This window comes from Tigriopus californicus, chromosome 2, assembly GCF_007210705.1.
Source record: "Tigriopus californicus strain San Diego chromosome 2, Tcal_SD_v2.1, whole genome shotgun sequence".
In the NCBI taxonomy this organism is placed as follows: Eukaryota; Metazoa; Arthropoda; class Copepoda; order Harpacticoida; family Harpacticidae; genus Tigriopus; species Tigriopus californicus.
Genome location: NC_081441.1, coordinates 6,831,816 through 6,847,511, shown reverse-complemented (window position 1 = coordinate 6,847,511; position 15,696 = coordinate 6,831,816). Strand labels below are relative to the sequence as shown.

General features: G+C 42.5%; 1 protein-coding gene and 1 long non-coding RNA gene across 4 annotated transcripts; one reads left to right on the top strand and one right to left on the bottom strand.

The window, feature by feature from the left end:
* Positions 1–4,392: 4,392 nt before the first annotated feature.
* On the bottom strand, positions 4,393–5,813 carry LOC131892861 (uncharacterized). 2 transcript variants are annotated; one of them, XR_009374618.1, is made up of 3 exons: positions 5,222–5,813; positions 4,889–5,140; positions 4,393–4,710 (listed from the first exon to the last, which is right to left on the bottom strand). It is a non-coding gene; the product is annotated as an uncharacterized LOC131892861 (long non-coding RNA). The 2 variants fall into 2 exon arrangements; XR_009374617.1 differs by having other exon boundaries at positions 4,889–5,680.
* Positions 5,814–5,860: 47 nt separating this feature from the next.
* LOC131892847 (receptor-type tyrosine-protein phosphatase kappa-like) lies at positions 5,861–15,649 on the top strand. Of its 2 annotated transcripts, none has more exons than XM_059242702.1 (15): positions 5,861–7,349; positions 10,792–10,998; positions 11,173–11,243; positions 12,029–12,163; positions 12,236–12,361; positions 12,462–12,619; positions 12,753–12,888; positions 13,656–13,811; positions 14,153–14,252; positions 14,345–14,421; positions 14,503–14,631; positions 14,720–14,845; positions 14,966–15,153; positions 15,227–15,362; positions 15,455–15,649. In XM_059242702.1, the coding sequence occupies exons 1-15, from the start codon at positions 6,587–6,589 to the stop codon at positions 15,533–15,535; spliced, it is 2,589 nt and encodes an 862-aa protein (XP_059098685.1). In that variant the 5' UTR covers positions 5,861–6,586; the 3' UTR covers positions 15,536–15,649. The 2 variants fall into 2 exon arrangements, with proteins under 2 accessions (XP_059098685.1, XP_059098686.1); XM_059242703.1 differs by lacking the exon at positions 13,656–13,811 and adding an exon at positions 13,129–13,278.
* The last annotated feature ends 47 nt before the right edge of the window (positions 15,650–15,696 follow it).

Sequence of the window (15,696 nt, the reverse complement as noted above, 5' to 3'; positions counted from 1 at the left end):
ACCTATCCCACAGTGACATCTTGCTTTGGCTTGAGTACCGGCATGTTGCACCAAATTTCTCCATTCTCCCCATATCCACCCATGACTTTATTCGACATCATTGGTTGAGCTCAGGAAAAGATGTCAGTTTTTGATGTGAAATATCTAGATGAAATATACTCAAGAAGAAGGTAATACATGTATGTACATTGACACATTTACTCAGTAAGTATTTTGAAAGTCGCTAGAAATTTTGAAAATGCTTAAAATATTTAATCAAATACTGTCAAAAGTTATTATTTTTAGTACGTTTTGGAAGACAGTTTTAAATAACAACAAAAAAGATGAAACCGAAATAAACAAACCAGTTTTCCTACGTTTCATTTTCCAATTTAAATTGATACTGTTGAAGTTGTTCAAATTTGGAAAACAAATTATTTTTCAAATATGCAGTCCCATTGGTCTAGCCAAACGAGTATGGCCAAGAATGGGAGTAATGCAGTGCTAAAATTACTTGGTTTTTGGATTCAAAGCTGAGACCTCGGAGGCCCCCTTTCATTAAAATGTTGGCAGGAAAACAATAATTTTTAGAACTGTTTGAAACAAAAATACAACTTTTGATTTAGTAAAGTAGGGTCTTGATGAGACAAATAGCCTGAAATATTAGTCGTGTAAATTTTTTAGCAAAAGTAATTGTAACGAGTAACAATTTTTTGGCATGTAATGGTTGTTTTACGAATTACCCTTTTTGGCCAAAGTAGTTATGCCTGTAATTCGTTCCTTTTATTGAGGAACGACAAATGCCCTGCAAATCAGCAACAAGATTTCGTGAACAGACAAGTTCTTTACTTCTTTTTCTCACTGCATGCAGAGTTCAGACAGGATGCCTTCACCTGCGTAAGGTTAACAAAAAAGCGTTCAATAACAGGGATAGGTTAGTTTAGTAAGGGGCAGGATTGTCTTTGCCTATTCGGTGTTCGATCTCACTTTTTACATTTGCACTGTATAAAAAGAGAGCCGTTATTTTCTAATCATATTCAAAACTTAATCCATTGTGTATTGTATTGACTCACCGTTTCGACAAACAAATTTGAATAAGAATTGTCCATTTAGTTAGAGCGGCAGCATAGTCAGGTAGCTGTATGTAAATATTGTTGGCTAGGTAGAATGAATATACAAGTTGTTCTCATCAGCAAAGAATAATACATGATTGTAGTCTGGCCTGTGATATAAATGGCTAGGAACTGTAGATAATGAATCAGCCAACTACCATCTACAATAATTAACTGCATTAAAATGACGGACGTTGCATCCACCATACATTGTGACCGTAAAGTTCTGGCATCATTAAGGTCTTGCGGCATTTTATATTTCTCGCTTCATATGCACTGGTTCTGATTATAAAGAAGACACTTGGGTAACCAAAGGCACGTGCTAGATATTATCAACATTAAAGATTAAGAGGGAAATCCAATTAACACAAAGGTACAATAGCTGTTTCAGCCAAGGTGTACGTATTGGTTGCCGAAGTATCACTTCTCTGGAAAAATGAAATATCGCCTGACACCAAAGACGCCCTCAGAGGGCGTTTGGTTGGTATGATTGGGGCTGGAATGACTCAATTAGCTACTTCTAAGACCTTGGATATCTTATTGCGCACTGTCAAACTTTGGTGAGCTCGCAAGGTTGTGACAGGAGTGATCAAGCATGTGCTAAGCCTGAACTTGGGAAAGAGCCTACAGAGCACCTGAAAACTGTCAGCTAGGCTAACCAAAAATTTATTGGTGGGTAGGGACCACCAGAAGGTTAATTTGATCATTGGACGTATACATGGAATGCATATTCATTTTGAAGGCCAGGCTTATAATGAATAGTCTGGTCATCTTTAAAGGCAGAGCTATTGTTGACTTTTCATCAATCTTTAATTGGTGGCCAAAATGGGACAAGACCTACTACATCTTAACAAAAGATATTTTAAATCAGGGATTCAATGAGACACTCTCACAAAAAAACGTTTTCAGGAAGTCGAAAAACAAATATTTCATTATGGTGTGCATTTGTGGACCAAAAGACCTGACTCAATTCAGAGGGACATCTTCCTTTGGCTTGAATACCGGTATGCTGCACCAAATTCTCCAAATCTCCACTTTTCCCTGACTTAAACTACTGGTTTTCTAACACAAAAGCTTTATCAACTTGACAATTTATAATTCTGATAAGAAAAGTCTGGCCTTGGTTTGGGCGTGTAATGGTTGTGTAACGAATTACTCGTTTTTGGCCAAAGTAATTGTAATCCCTTCCTTTTTTTCGTGAGGTAAGTCTTACCCCAATAAATTTAACGTCTAAAATAATAAAGCCCAATCTTGTAAACTAGATGACATTAATTTTCAACCTGTGGATTACATATATTTTGAAGTCATCTTGAAACATGTTGAGATTAATTCAAAAATGTCAATTTCTACCTTAGTTAGGTGTATGGGCAAGACCTAGAAACATTAGAGGTCTCTGGTGGCTGAAATGTGCGTCAGCTCAGTAATGAAAACAAACCAATTTCTCCCACGCCATCCGGGCAAGGTTTGACCTCCAGACAGAGTGAATAGGCCGTGCATTGAAGCCACAACATCTAGATATTGATTGAGCGACCTCAGAGTTGATGAGAGTGACCTTACTTTGGGTCCTGTTGAGCTTGAAAAGCCTCTCAGATCGATCTCAAAGGCCAAGCTCAGGATCCACATCAACTCTGACATGAAGCCAATACAGGCCTCAGTCAACTGAAGTGAACTTTAAGCTTTGGCCTCATATTAGAAATCCTTGAACGTGTTTTGAGGGGTTATGAAGTGGATTCATTGACCCTGTCCAAGTGTGACCCGAGGTGTGCCTTATGACAATGAAGTCACTTCCCAAAAACAAGACCGCCTGCAAATTTATCTGCCGTTAAACAGCCGCCACACTCTTGGTGATGGCTTGGTGGTTTCCATTTACCTTCAAGGCAGACGCATTCACTTGCCCAACAAGGCCCATTGTGGAACGAACAGCTTTAGAATTTGTCTGATCCAGATATTTTGATCCTGTCATCCAATCTGACTGAGCATCACAAACGCCCGCCTGATCATGTGCCTTCCTTCACTTTTGGAAATGAAGAGGAGATCTCAACCAATATCATTCATAACCTTCATGCTCATAGTCCCGCTCGGAGTGCTGAAACTAACTTTTTCAGTGATCAAATACCAATTAGCCAGATAAGGCTTGAGAAAGCAACGGTACCTTTGGCCCATTCAACCCTTCCAGGGGTGTCAATCCACTTAGTAAATTTGAAGAGATGTCCAACTGAATGCTGTTTTATCAAACTAGGAAGGATATTGCCTTACTAATTATTCTAATCTCTGTATTGAACCACGCATATCTAGAATTTTGACCGTGCACCGAACCTGAATTGAACTTTGGAAGCATGAAATAAACACAAGCACATTGTTACTATTTATCAAAAGTATGTTATGATTAGTACCTTAACTCTTTACCAAATCTTTTACGGTTGCTCCTAATGATAGAAATCATTGGCTTTACGTATCTACAAAGGACGGCACGGTAAAACGAAACGTTAACGTTGTTAATCAAGAATTCTTCAATGAAACCGTCGACTTTGTAAGCCAAATGTGTACTTTTCACCCACTGTTCTTTGAATTTTGATGGGTAATTTAGTCCAAAATTAAGGCAAATCTTTCCAGCATCCAGCTTGGCCAATGACATAATGAAAAAACAAAACTGACTGTAAGTTCATATCATCCAATAAAAGGCAGAACCAGGTTGAAAATTTACTGAACTGCAAGGTGTTTGACCACTCATCGGGAAAACCCAAACCTAATACGTAGTCGAATTTGAAATAAAAATAAGGAAGATAAATCAACGTTTAGTATTAAAAGTATGACGCCCACCTTTCCTCACTCAACATTGTCTGAATCCCATGGAAGAAAATAAAGACATCACTTGACTGACATGAACTAAATGGACAAAGTTTAACTTTCTGTTATCTGGCCTATCATTGTACAATATAAATCGAGCCCAAATTAGGATCATTGGCCATATACTCATATATTAGGTTCGATCATGGGCGTGCAATCAAGCTCATACTTTTTCTTACTACCCGGGATTAAAGAAGCACATGAAAAAGCATAGAAGAAGTAACATTGAAGAGTAAAAATCGAGATTGTTGTGTTTTTTATTGCAACTGAATCGGTAACCAGTGGACAGAGCAACTCTAGGTGATGGAAAGCAGCGCCTCTACAATCAGAAAACTGAGTGTATACCTTTGTACGTGCACCAAACATTAAATAAGACTTATTGTTTCCAAGACATGAGATAGATCATTGTTAAGGGATATCATTTAATGATGGATCAAAATCATAAGCTCCGCAATTTCATGAGTCCCACTCGCAAATCAAATGGGAATTAAACCATTTATTCTATCGAGGTAATTAGTTTCTTTGTGAAGAAGATGTAACATGTTAAGACATCCATCCTATAGACATAGGAGTCCTCCATGGTACCTACACTTGTCCGTCCCATTACTGGTTATGAACTAATTCACTCACATTATCAGGCCTCCAATTCAAAGCCTCCATTATATCGAGGTAATCAATCGAAACTAAACGAGAGTCTGTTGGGAGAGCACGTCGTCGATACAGCAGGATCGTAAGGAATCAAGAGCCATAAAAATCCCGACGTTACCATTACCTGGAATACGATTGAGAACGTTGCACGGGTATGTAGTCTATTTACATATCAAACGTTAATGCCCTGCCACTTAAGAGTGAGACCACAAAAGTGAGGGGAAAAGCCCCGCCAACGCTTTGCCAGCCAGCAAATGGACCGAATGGGATTGTGTTCGTAAGCAGATAGCAGATATACTTACATACATACTACCCTCGGTACGAACATGCATGCATGCATTCTCCCAATCACCCACCCACGCACCCACGCCCAAGGCGAAGGAACTTTGTGCCGATCGTAGGTAGCCTTTCTCCCCGAGACAAGCCAGGATAAAAGGGAATTTGTCCCTAACGACAATTGTGTCAACTCTATAGGATTATTTGGTCTTAGTGCATGAGAAAGCATTAGCATCTGATTTCCTCAAACAACTGCTGGCCTCTCCCAAGCTCATCATCTGAAAAGCCGAAAAAGAAGAAGTCAGAGAAAGAAGGAGATGGAAGGAAACCCGCACAAGTCCTGGCTGGCTTCAGCATACTTTAGCCTGCAGCCTTCGAGAACAAGACGAGGATGACGAGAAAAGAGAAGAGGAGCAGGATGGAGCGAGAGCTCTCTGCGTCCTCGTCCTCTCGCCTATGGTCGGTCTCCTCCTCCTCTTCAGCCTCCTGGCTAATGGATCTCCAAGTGAGAAGCAAAATTGGGCCCATGTTCCTCACGGGGGGTGGTGGGTGCATGTGAAAAGACAGAGAAACAGACACAGAGAGAGAGAGAGACCGAAGAACAGGAACGAGAGCGAAAGGCCTGAGGCCAAACGGAAGAGATCGAGAAGAGACACCCGTGGGATGCCACTGCCTCTCCACTCGTCATGTCCTTGCCGTTTCATCTCTTTCTGAGAAGGCTCACCGGGAGGCTGCTACACAAGCAGGTCTACAAGAAGTTTACGCACGTATTGGATCCATGAGCGAAGCTGGTACGTCTGTGTGTAGTAATATGTTGAGTATGTGAACGTGGGTACGACGCGAAAGCCAACCAGTGCTAGGTTCCCCACCGAGAACTATCTCGGGAAAAAATCGAGCCAAACAAGCCCGAGGCTTGTTGTGTCTTACGGATCCGTATGGGGGAACGGACCGATCCAACCTCACACACGTCTTCGTATTGTCAAAATTTAGTGGTCTGTGAGAGTGTGTGGGACCACTGTGGTGGGAACGTTCGACGTACTTATCCAAGCCAGCTAGCTAGTCGTATACTTGTACCGTCGTATGTACTAGTGCCGACGGGTACATACAGTCAGAACTGTCGGTATACTACTACGTCCAAGGGTTCCGAACGGGGACTCCGGCATGAGGGATGGACGAGGACGATAAGGACAAGAACGTCGACACCAACCTTGACGGCGGCTGCAGCAGGAACAAGAAGAGCATACATACATCCACCCGACTCTATTGGGGGACGACTCGTTCTTTGTACGTGTACTACATAGTGGGATTTCATGTTGCCCTGGTCGAGGACTGCGAGACTCTCAGCGAGAGGGGCAATAACAACGAAGAGGACGGCGGAGGAGAAGCAGACCCTAAAGCTGATACTGGCGAAAGAGGGAAGGCGGTAGCTTGAATTCTTTCCTCCGTCCGTTGGTGGCCACGGCTTGGCCTTTATTTTTGTCTTTGGATTATTTACGTTCCCTCTGAGGAAGAAAAGGTGTTCTCGCTCCTCCTGAATCAGATCGGACTTAAAGAAGAGTAGAAACAAAAGAAACGATCAAAGCAGGGGTGGAGGGAAATGTTTGGAAACACGACGGAATGAATAAGACTGAAAGCGATTGTATTAGAGTGATCATCATGGACGGGCGGAGGAGTTCTCCAAGGTCTGTGAGAGCTCGCCTGTCCTTACCCTGATAGGCCTCATTATGGTCAGTGATTCACAACAGGAACACCGAGGTAGGTTTCCAAGTAGAACGGATCGGGAGGACGAGGACGAGAACGAAGCACATGGGCACGACCACAACGAGGACGACGAGGACAAGGAGGCAGAAGAAGGAGAGGCACAAGACGTAGGTGCCGAGACACCTAAAGCTGGACCACGAGATGAAGCCGTCGCCAAGGATCACATCCTTCGGCCTCCTTACTCTAGCCTCCGAGAACAGACTACGACGATCGCCAGGACTCGACAACGTGGTGTGGGTGGTGTGGGTGCGGGTGTTCGTCTCGAGGGTGAAAGGATAACGAGTCAGTCGCTGCCATCCAGCACCACACACACACCACGGAGAAAAGGCCAGCATCTGACAGGTGCCAAGAAAGACTCTGCCAGCCAGACCAACCATGATCGAGCCCTAAGTGAGGCCTCCTATCAACCACGAGGACGAGGTGGCGCTATGGGCGGGGCTGACAGTGGTAGTGAGTGGCCGTTTGGCCCTGAAGACGATTACGTGCACGGTTACAGTGAAGACGAGGGTGACGAGAACCACCTGGACATGCGCATGTCCAGATTCTCCCAACCCGGGCACCCTCACAATCATGGTCGATCGAAATCCATGATGCGATACAACGAAATCGAGAGGGAACGCTCCAAAAGGAGACAGCACATCTTGAAACAGAAAACTGGATCCAAATTTTTCCCTGGTACTTTCAAACTCTCCCTTATGAACTCGGGAGTCATTCCGTTAAAAAAAGGTAAGCGGTTTGGTCTGATGTCTTGATTTGTTGGCAAGGGTTGAACTTTACTTCCTAATGCCTGTCCTCATTGATTATTGAGTCATGAAATCGTAGTCTTGTAACCCCCCTACTACGTGGTGAGTGCACCGTAAACAATCCAACTCTTCTGCCACATACTGCACATGTGAAGTATCGACTGAAGTATACACACTTCGGAGGATCGGTCTCCAATGCCAAAGACCAATCAATTATTCGTGAAATCCATTTTCACAGTCGCAGTTTAATTCAATCTTTTTTAATTGGTTCTTGTGTTTATTTTACCAGGGCTCGTGCATGTTGCCCTCCATAATCTATCTTGAGGTGCCAGGGATAGATAGTTTGTTAACATAGTTTGTTCGGTTCTAAGTTTTTTATGGCTAGGAAACAATTATCCCTCGTGACTAAACCGTCAATCCGAGTCTGACTTCAATTTGAATGAAGAAATCGGAGTTTTTTCTTGGGCTGGCAAAAAAATGACTTTTCTTATTATATATTTGTGATCAAACTTAATGTATGCTTTTCATTTGGTTGATTTTATACGTCGTTAGGACTGTCACAATTAATTTTGCCACTACTTCGTTTCTAATTGGTCAAAAATGAAGTGTAAAGATAGCTTAAAGTCTTGCAAATATTTTTTCGAGTCATTAAACCCAAACCCAATTGATGAAAAAATGACGGGACTTTTGTTGCCTTCTTTATTTTCATTTAGCAATCAAGCAAATACAGGGATTTGGACGTTTTTGGTTCCATTTTTGTCACTTCATTAATCGAGTGATTGATTGAATGATTAAATAATTGATTGATTGATTCGGTGTAACGCTACACTGCTCTTCAATTATCTAAGACCCTGTCAAATTGAAACTCTTTGAATTATGTAATCCAACATCTAGAATATTAATATGTTTTCAAAATGAGGAGAGCTTAATTTTTTTTTGAAAATATACCTAGGCTACCAAACCTTAAATCAAAATCAAAACTCATGCAAGATTTCTTTTCTGTTTTTAAGTTGGCGTCTTGGCTTAGAAATTACCTAAAATTGTACCCCCAAAAGCGCATTTATTGACCACATTGAAAGCTTGCGGCTATTTTTGTGTGTTATGCTTTCTCAGTTTGCATACATTACCATGGCGTTGTTTTCCTTGGATGAAGGAGTCAAAAGCTAATATTTTTTTGGCAAATTTCACTTCCCGTTTGTGATTGCCCCTTACCCTTTTCTGGCGCCCAGTCATAAGTTGAACTCAATGCTCACTAAATGCTGCATGAGCCATGGAAATGAGAAAAGCCAAGCAGCATGGTATTACGTACTCAAACTAGCGGATCTAATTTGTTGTGTTTAGTCATTTCAATGCTTGCAGATTTGGAAATATCTGTAAAGGTTGCTCCAAAAGCTTCAAGTTGCTAAGATAGAGGCAAACAAGTAAAGGCCGCTTAGGGGGCCGAATGATAAGGTTTTTTTTAAGGTTTGGGTCGTTAAAATTACCCCATGCCTTCTTGGAAAAAAGGAACAAGTTACTGCTATTTCGTTAGTTGTAATTTCGTTGCTAATGGCCTGGCCATTGCCACTCTGCCCAAGGGAATCGAGGACAGCGGAGATTCTTAGCGCATTTGCAGAGGTGCCTTGTTTAAAAAAAACGATCCAATGACAAGGCACTTTTTTATGCTTAGTTGTCCTTACTTTTTAAAGGCAATGTTACTCTCTATCATTGCGACTTTGACCACCTGTAGAAATAAGGATGACTTTTTCCGATGAAAAAGGTAGACTTTTTTCGCAAGATGATGATCGGCAATTTATAAGCCCAATCCAAACTAACACATCAGTGATAGGACGAAACTGCCCATGAGTCATGTTCGTGTTTTCTTAAAAATGTCTCGTTGGAAAGCTCAAACATGATCAATTCATCACCCCCGTAAATAGTAATCTATTGTACTCTACATATAGTACAGTGGTACGTAGTACACAAATATCAGGCTGCCCGCCTTTTCACTCGATGAAGCTCCCAACTTCAGTTCATTAATTGTGGTAAATAGATAATTAGGTCATTCCACTTTGAATAGAGGAATTCAATGATCCTGGGACGTGAAGGAAACGAGCTTCTTCGCTTGGAATCCACATAATCCAGCCTCTAATCAGGCTATCCTTGCTCCGTATTTCCTGGGAAAGAGAGATCGAGAGACAAGAGAGGTATGGTGTGTGGTGTCTCTTTGATGTCAGAGGGGATTTGGGAGGCGGGTCCCTGATCCTTCTGGTAGCCACAATGGACTTCTTTCAGTATTTGCGGTTAGTTTGTAAGACTGACTAGGCAGTAAAACATACTTATCCCTTCCTAACGACTATCCCATTCGTGGGTTCAATGATGGAGAGTCGCTGCCTCTTTCGTCAATTGTTATGGAATCAAAATGTACAATACTGAGAACAAATACGTTGGGAGAGAATCGGGTTATTTCTAGTATTACCTTCAGTAATCTCATCATAACCTGAGAACAAATGTTTTTGCTAGCGATCTAGCTTCTGGACTATCAAACAGATTCATTTGAAGCTCATATTTACAAAGCAGAAACAGGATGAAGGGCAGAGAAATACCGAAAAAATTGTATATTAGCCTAATTTCCAGAGAGGATATCCAGACCACAATTGAGCTTTATTTGACGGTTCGTTTGCCTACGTAAAATTCAATGTGAAATTGTACGATACTGATTTCATCTCTACTGTAAGTCTTTGAGTTGAAGTCAATCAAACGAGTACCCAACAGATTGTAATTTTAGAGCTATCGAATCCACCAAATTGTAAGCTTAAATTGTTGATCCATCGTCCTTGGAGAGAAAAAGTGCCTTGACGTTGGCAAATAAAGTTTTAGCACTTGTCATTGCTTTATAAACTACTGTACCCTACAAGGTTTGAGTGTTATGGCAGTCTTTTTACTGATATACGCGTATGTCAAATTCAAGCATGGATTTCAGATTCTCAACATCGTTGAGAAAATGCATCAATTTGCTATACGTAGCACTTCGTAGGAGCAGACGTGCCTCCCTGATTCGTCTCTTTCTTTCATCAAATTACTTGCTCGAAATGCATCTGATCGTTAGGCTGTTCGGCTGTTTTAACTTACGTGCAAGAAGATATCCGTGTGGAAATTGCAACTCCGGTCTACCAAAGCCTAAAATATAAGAAAACGTATGACTACCAGAGTCACCAGACGATTTATTTGTTGGCAGAGTTTTTTCAACACACGCGTAAATCAAGTACGAGCCTTTTTAGGGTAGTCCACAAACTCCTGGAAAATGTTTCTCACCATGGGTCTCAGTTGTGGGCCCAGTCATGGCAATGATATTCACGCATTTGGACTTGTTCATCTTCTGCAGATTTTTTGCACATGGTACATTCCACTCACTCTTTCTGCATTTTATTTTTCCATTCCAACAGCCGAGAAAGACCGGATGACCATCGAATTTTACGAGAAGCCCATTGCCGTTGTGGACTTTGAAATCCATTGTGCCAAGAGGCGAAAGTATCCTGTTCTCCTCCAAATTGAATACAACAGCGCCATCAAAGAGAGAGAGAACCATGCTGCCCGAGTGGGAAATCGAAGATCCAACCACGAACGAAATCAAAATCCCAAGATTTTTCCATGTGAGTACTGATTACGTGTATCACCTACGCCCATGCATCCTGCATCATCATACTAACTAGTACGGAATATGCTCAGCCATCCTTACTTTCACTCATGGCTGTCCGTCCCAAATTGCAAATATTGTATTTCAAGCCACATGTGGTGCTCTAATTTTCTCCCTATTTTCCTCCCAGATGATTACAATCGAGTGGTTCTAGAGGCCTATGACGGGGAATGTGATTACATCAATGCCTCCTACGTGGATGTGAGTACGACCATTAAGAATACTAATGTTGCGGCATGTGCCCTCCCGGCCTAGCCAGTATAATTAAGGGGACCAGGCCAGAGCCACAAGAGAACCACCACACGTCCTCGTTGGTGTGGTTTCTGGCACAATTAGATAAAAGCCTTGCTCCTTGCAATAAGCAAAAATGTGATGCGTCCCCGTCCTCCAATCTCAAGTACATATAATTGTATCACTCGAGCCCTCTGTTTTGCATAGACTGCACGCTATACCCGAAGGAAGTAATTAGTCGACAATTCTAAGCGACTCCGATGCTGTTAAAGCAAATATCTTCCAATGCACTTCTTCCCCAATGTCTTTGAACGCCAACGGAAGAAATGCAAATTCAGGCCGAAATCATGTGAAACCACCGTTGAGAAAAGCCAAGTGCACTTTCGCTACCAATGGTTAAGAAGGCCATCGACCAATTGAATATTGGAAACGGTGGGGTACGTGATGAGGCGCTTAGAAACACGCTCACTTCTGACTGCTATGCGTACATAATGAGCCTGGGGGTCATTTGGTCACTTGAAGCACAACTGCGCTGATGGTCCTTCAGAAAGCTGATTAACTTGGGAGCTGCTCTATTCCTAAGGTGATGTATTAAGATAACAACAACAAGACTGGATGGTTTTCTTGATCTTCTTGAACTAAGTATCTCCAAGAGCATGGTTTTGTACTACAAGTCATGCTCAAGTACCAAGCTAATGGAATCCGACCAAGATGTTCTTAATGATGTTTGGTGTTGTATGTTGATTGTATTGTAGAGTCTCATACAACCCCGAGCTTACATCGTTACCCAAGGTCCAACCGAGACCACAATAGGCGATTTCTGGCGGATGGTGTGGCAAGAGCGAGCCTCTTGCATTGTGATGGTCACCAGGACATTCGACTTCATTAGGGTAGGAGGATCGATCACGGACGAACATGACTTTATGCTTTTGATCACGACTCACAATACAAATATCCCTCAGGTGATGTGTGTTCAGTATTGGCCTGCCGGCAAACACCGCGAGGAGGTGTACTGCGGAGTGGGCGTGACCGTTGAGAACGAGGAACAATTAGCCAATTTCATGATTAGGACTCTCAAATTGAGATGGGTAAGTCAGCCAGACAGCCTCTCCGTCAGAGTGTGGGAATCGTCCATGCAGGGTGTGATTAAAATAAAATATGCCATGGTCTCCGGGTGTCCTTTTTCAGAATGGTGAAATGCGAAAGATCATCTTGTTCCATTACACCGAATGGCCTTGTCATTCGAACCCATTTTCCAATGCCTTACTCGAATTTCGACGCAGAGTGCGAAATGTCATGAACAATCATCCAGAGCGCCAAGACGGCCCAGTCATCGTTCATTGCAAGTAAGGCACCCACCAGACACTGTAGTGTACCGATATCGTGTATGTATGTACTGTACATCCTCAATGCACATGTACAATTTGTCTTGTACACACATACCGTAGTCTGACGATATGTTGGTTCATATTTCATTAGCGATGGAGCGGGACGATCAGGCGTCTACATAACCATTGATGCGAATATTGAGCTCTCGGAAGAGGACGGTGTCTTCGATGTGTATGGCTATTTGAAGAAGATCCGCCAACAAAGGCGAGGTCTCGTTGAATCATTGGTAAGTCCATCTCAGGAACAAGAGCAAAAATGGGTCCAAATCAAAAAGAGAAAAAGAACAGTCTGACTCAGTTGGAACGAAAGAAAAAAATCAAATGAGCCTCGGGCAAATTATTAATCTTATTCTTATGATTTTTATTACCGTGATGATTTCTATCACTATTTCATTATTTTCATCATCGTTATCATTATCGCTTGTTTCCAGTATTAGCCACGGTTTTGTTTATTTTCATTTCTTTAGGACCAATACAAATTCATTTACGAGACCCTTTTGGAGTACACCAGGGGGATTGATTCTCGGTTTCCCGTTTCTCAATTACCCGAGAAAATCAAAGAGAGAGGCATCAAGGACAAAAAGACTAAAAAGAACGCGTACCAATTGGAATACCTGGTATTGAAAACAAGTCACCGCGCCAATTACATATTAAGAGTTCTTTGCTAAGCTAAAATAGTTTGATCGTGGCCAAACAAGCGAGTTTTTTTCGTCCCTTTTTCCCTTTTGATCGTTTGCCCATTTTTCCCCCGAAGACCCCCAACTACTCCCACTTATTTGCGAGTGAGGGTCGCCATTTTTTGGGCGGATTGATTGATTCCTTCTTGACTAAAATGAGGTGGTCTGACCCAGGTTGATTGGTTATCTTGGCGTTGACACCCCTCTAGCTAACTCTGAAGTGGTGGCCACCATTTGCTCGCATTATTCCTTGGTTTGTTTCTCTCCCGACCTCTAATACTGTCCGTGTGTTGTTCCACTGACCCTTTCCTTTTTAGGATCAGTACAAGTTCGTTTACGACACGTTGGAAGAATTTGTGCGTTGCGGATACACATTCTTCCCCGTCAAAGAGATTTCGCCACGTTTGCGCGAAAAGTCCGTGAAAAGAGAGACATCTCACGGACGGACCAATTGTTACGAACGAGAGTACATGGTAAGTACTGGTGCACTGAAAATGGCCTCTGAGCACGAACACCCTTTGCCAAGCCTTAATATTCTGGAGAGTATGCATTTTACGTATATCCCGGACAATGGATGAGTCCCAAGAGTGGCTCTTTGTTGGTAATATGCATACATGTACTCTTGGAGGATACCTAGAGGTGTGATGTTTCATTTCTGCCTTTTGATGGCACCAAACGGGAACGACCGAGACCATAAAATAAACGACCTCGGGACATTTACTTGTTTATCCTTCTCAATAAAGCGGAGTTAACGTGTTTTTCATGATAGTTTCCCCGGAGGAAATAGAATTCTGACATGGAGACATACTTTCAGCTGATAACGAATCAAACGCCACGGTTTTCGATCGGGGACTGCGCTGCCGGACACCGAGCCGATAACCGGGACAAGAACAGAAACGTCCTCATCGTGCCCCGTAAGTTGATGAACTCACACTTAAGCAACCATTGAATCATCACCGAATTTATTTCACTATACATATATGTTGTAAATGGTTTCTCCCAACAGCCGACAACTTCCGACCGTATATCACATCTTTCCAAGGCAACAACTGCACGGACTACATCAATGCGGTATTTGTTGATGTAAGTGAGGCCATAACCTCAAAACCGTCTCATCTGGGGCAGTGCTCGTTCATCTGCATTTCAATATTCCCCTCTCATTAGGGTTACACCCATCCCCGCGAGTACATCGTTACCGAATGGCCGCTCTCTAATACTTGCTCGGACATCTGGTCTCTGGTGTATGATCATGACTGCTCTTCATTGGTGGTTTTGTGCAATCCAACATCTGCAGTGAGTTCACGTTTTTGCAAATCGTGCTCAAATAGACAACCCAAAGCAACTGGTGGGCGGGGACGTGACTCTTTTGTCTGTGTTCCAGGGTTTTCCATCCTTTTGGCCTGAGAACACAAGATCCAAAAAATATGGTCAAGTGTTCACAGTGGAACACGTGTCGCACTTGCACACCCAGAATATCCGCAGTTGGGTATTTAGGATCAATAAAAAGGTAAGTACCCATGCCTGCATGTGTCACTCATACACCCCCTACGTGGGTGAGTGGATGTGGGGCTAAAGGGCTAAAAAAAAAGAGGGCCAAGACTTTGAAATTGTCACTTTCGTCCGTTAGATTGTGTCCCTGACCGAGCTTATGGCCGGTGTCAAGGCTCCTTCCAAGACGTGCCAACTCTTCCAACTGATGTGCTGGCCACAAGGCCATAAGGTGCCCACTTCCACGAACGCGTTGGTGGAGCTGATGAATATGGTTGAAAAATGGCGACAGAAAACGGACTACGGACCAGTGGTGGTCATCTCTCAGTAAGTCATTCATTTTGAAGGATGTCGTTCCCCTTGTTTCTTTCATTCACTCACTTCCTTTGCGTCTCCCTAGGGATGGTCAATCCCGAGCGGGTGTCTATTGTGCTGCCAATGCTTGCATTGAGCAGGTCATTCAGCACGGGGAAGTGGATGTTTTTCAGGCCGTTAAGACCGTTCGGCGGCATCGCCCGCAATTGGTGGAGAACATTGTGAGTTACTGTTCGTTAGTAGGGCAAACTGACTAGTTCTGATAGTTGATGATTCTTCAAAGCATCCATGTTGTTCTGTTCTTCTATTTCAGACCGAGTACAAATACTGCTACGACTTGGTGCTTCATTATGTTCTCCATTATTTGAATAAAGACGAAGCTTTTGGCGAATGACATAGCACAAAGAAATGTCGATGACTTCTGCGGACCACAAAGCAATGGATATTCCTCTTTTTCAATGCTGTTTTTTGGCCTTACTTTTCAAATACAATGTTTGTTATTTGTGAATTTATAGAGTCTTTGAACTTAAACTGACTGATAAAAAGGGACGGCAA

Bases quoted from the DNA above. Each gene is read 5' to 3' on its own strand.
- LOC131892847 (XM_059242702.1), top strand. From the start codon at position 6,587: ATGGTCAGTGATTCACAACAGGAACACCGAGGTAGGTTTCCAAGTAGA. The intron at 15,154-15,226 runs GTAAGTCATTCA...GCGTCTCCCTAG, and splicing joins CCAGTGGTGGTCATCTCTCA to GGATGGTCAATCCCGAGCGG. The intron at 15,363-15,454 runs GTGAGTTACTGT...CTTCTATTTCAG, and splicing joins CGCAATTGGTGGAGAACATT to ACCGAGTACAAATACTGCTA.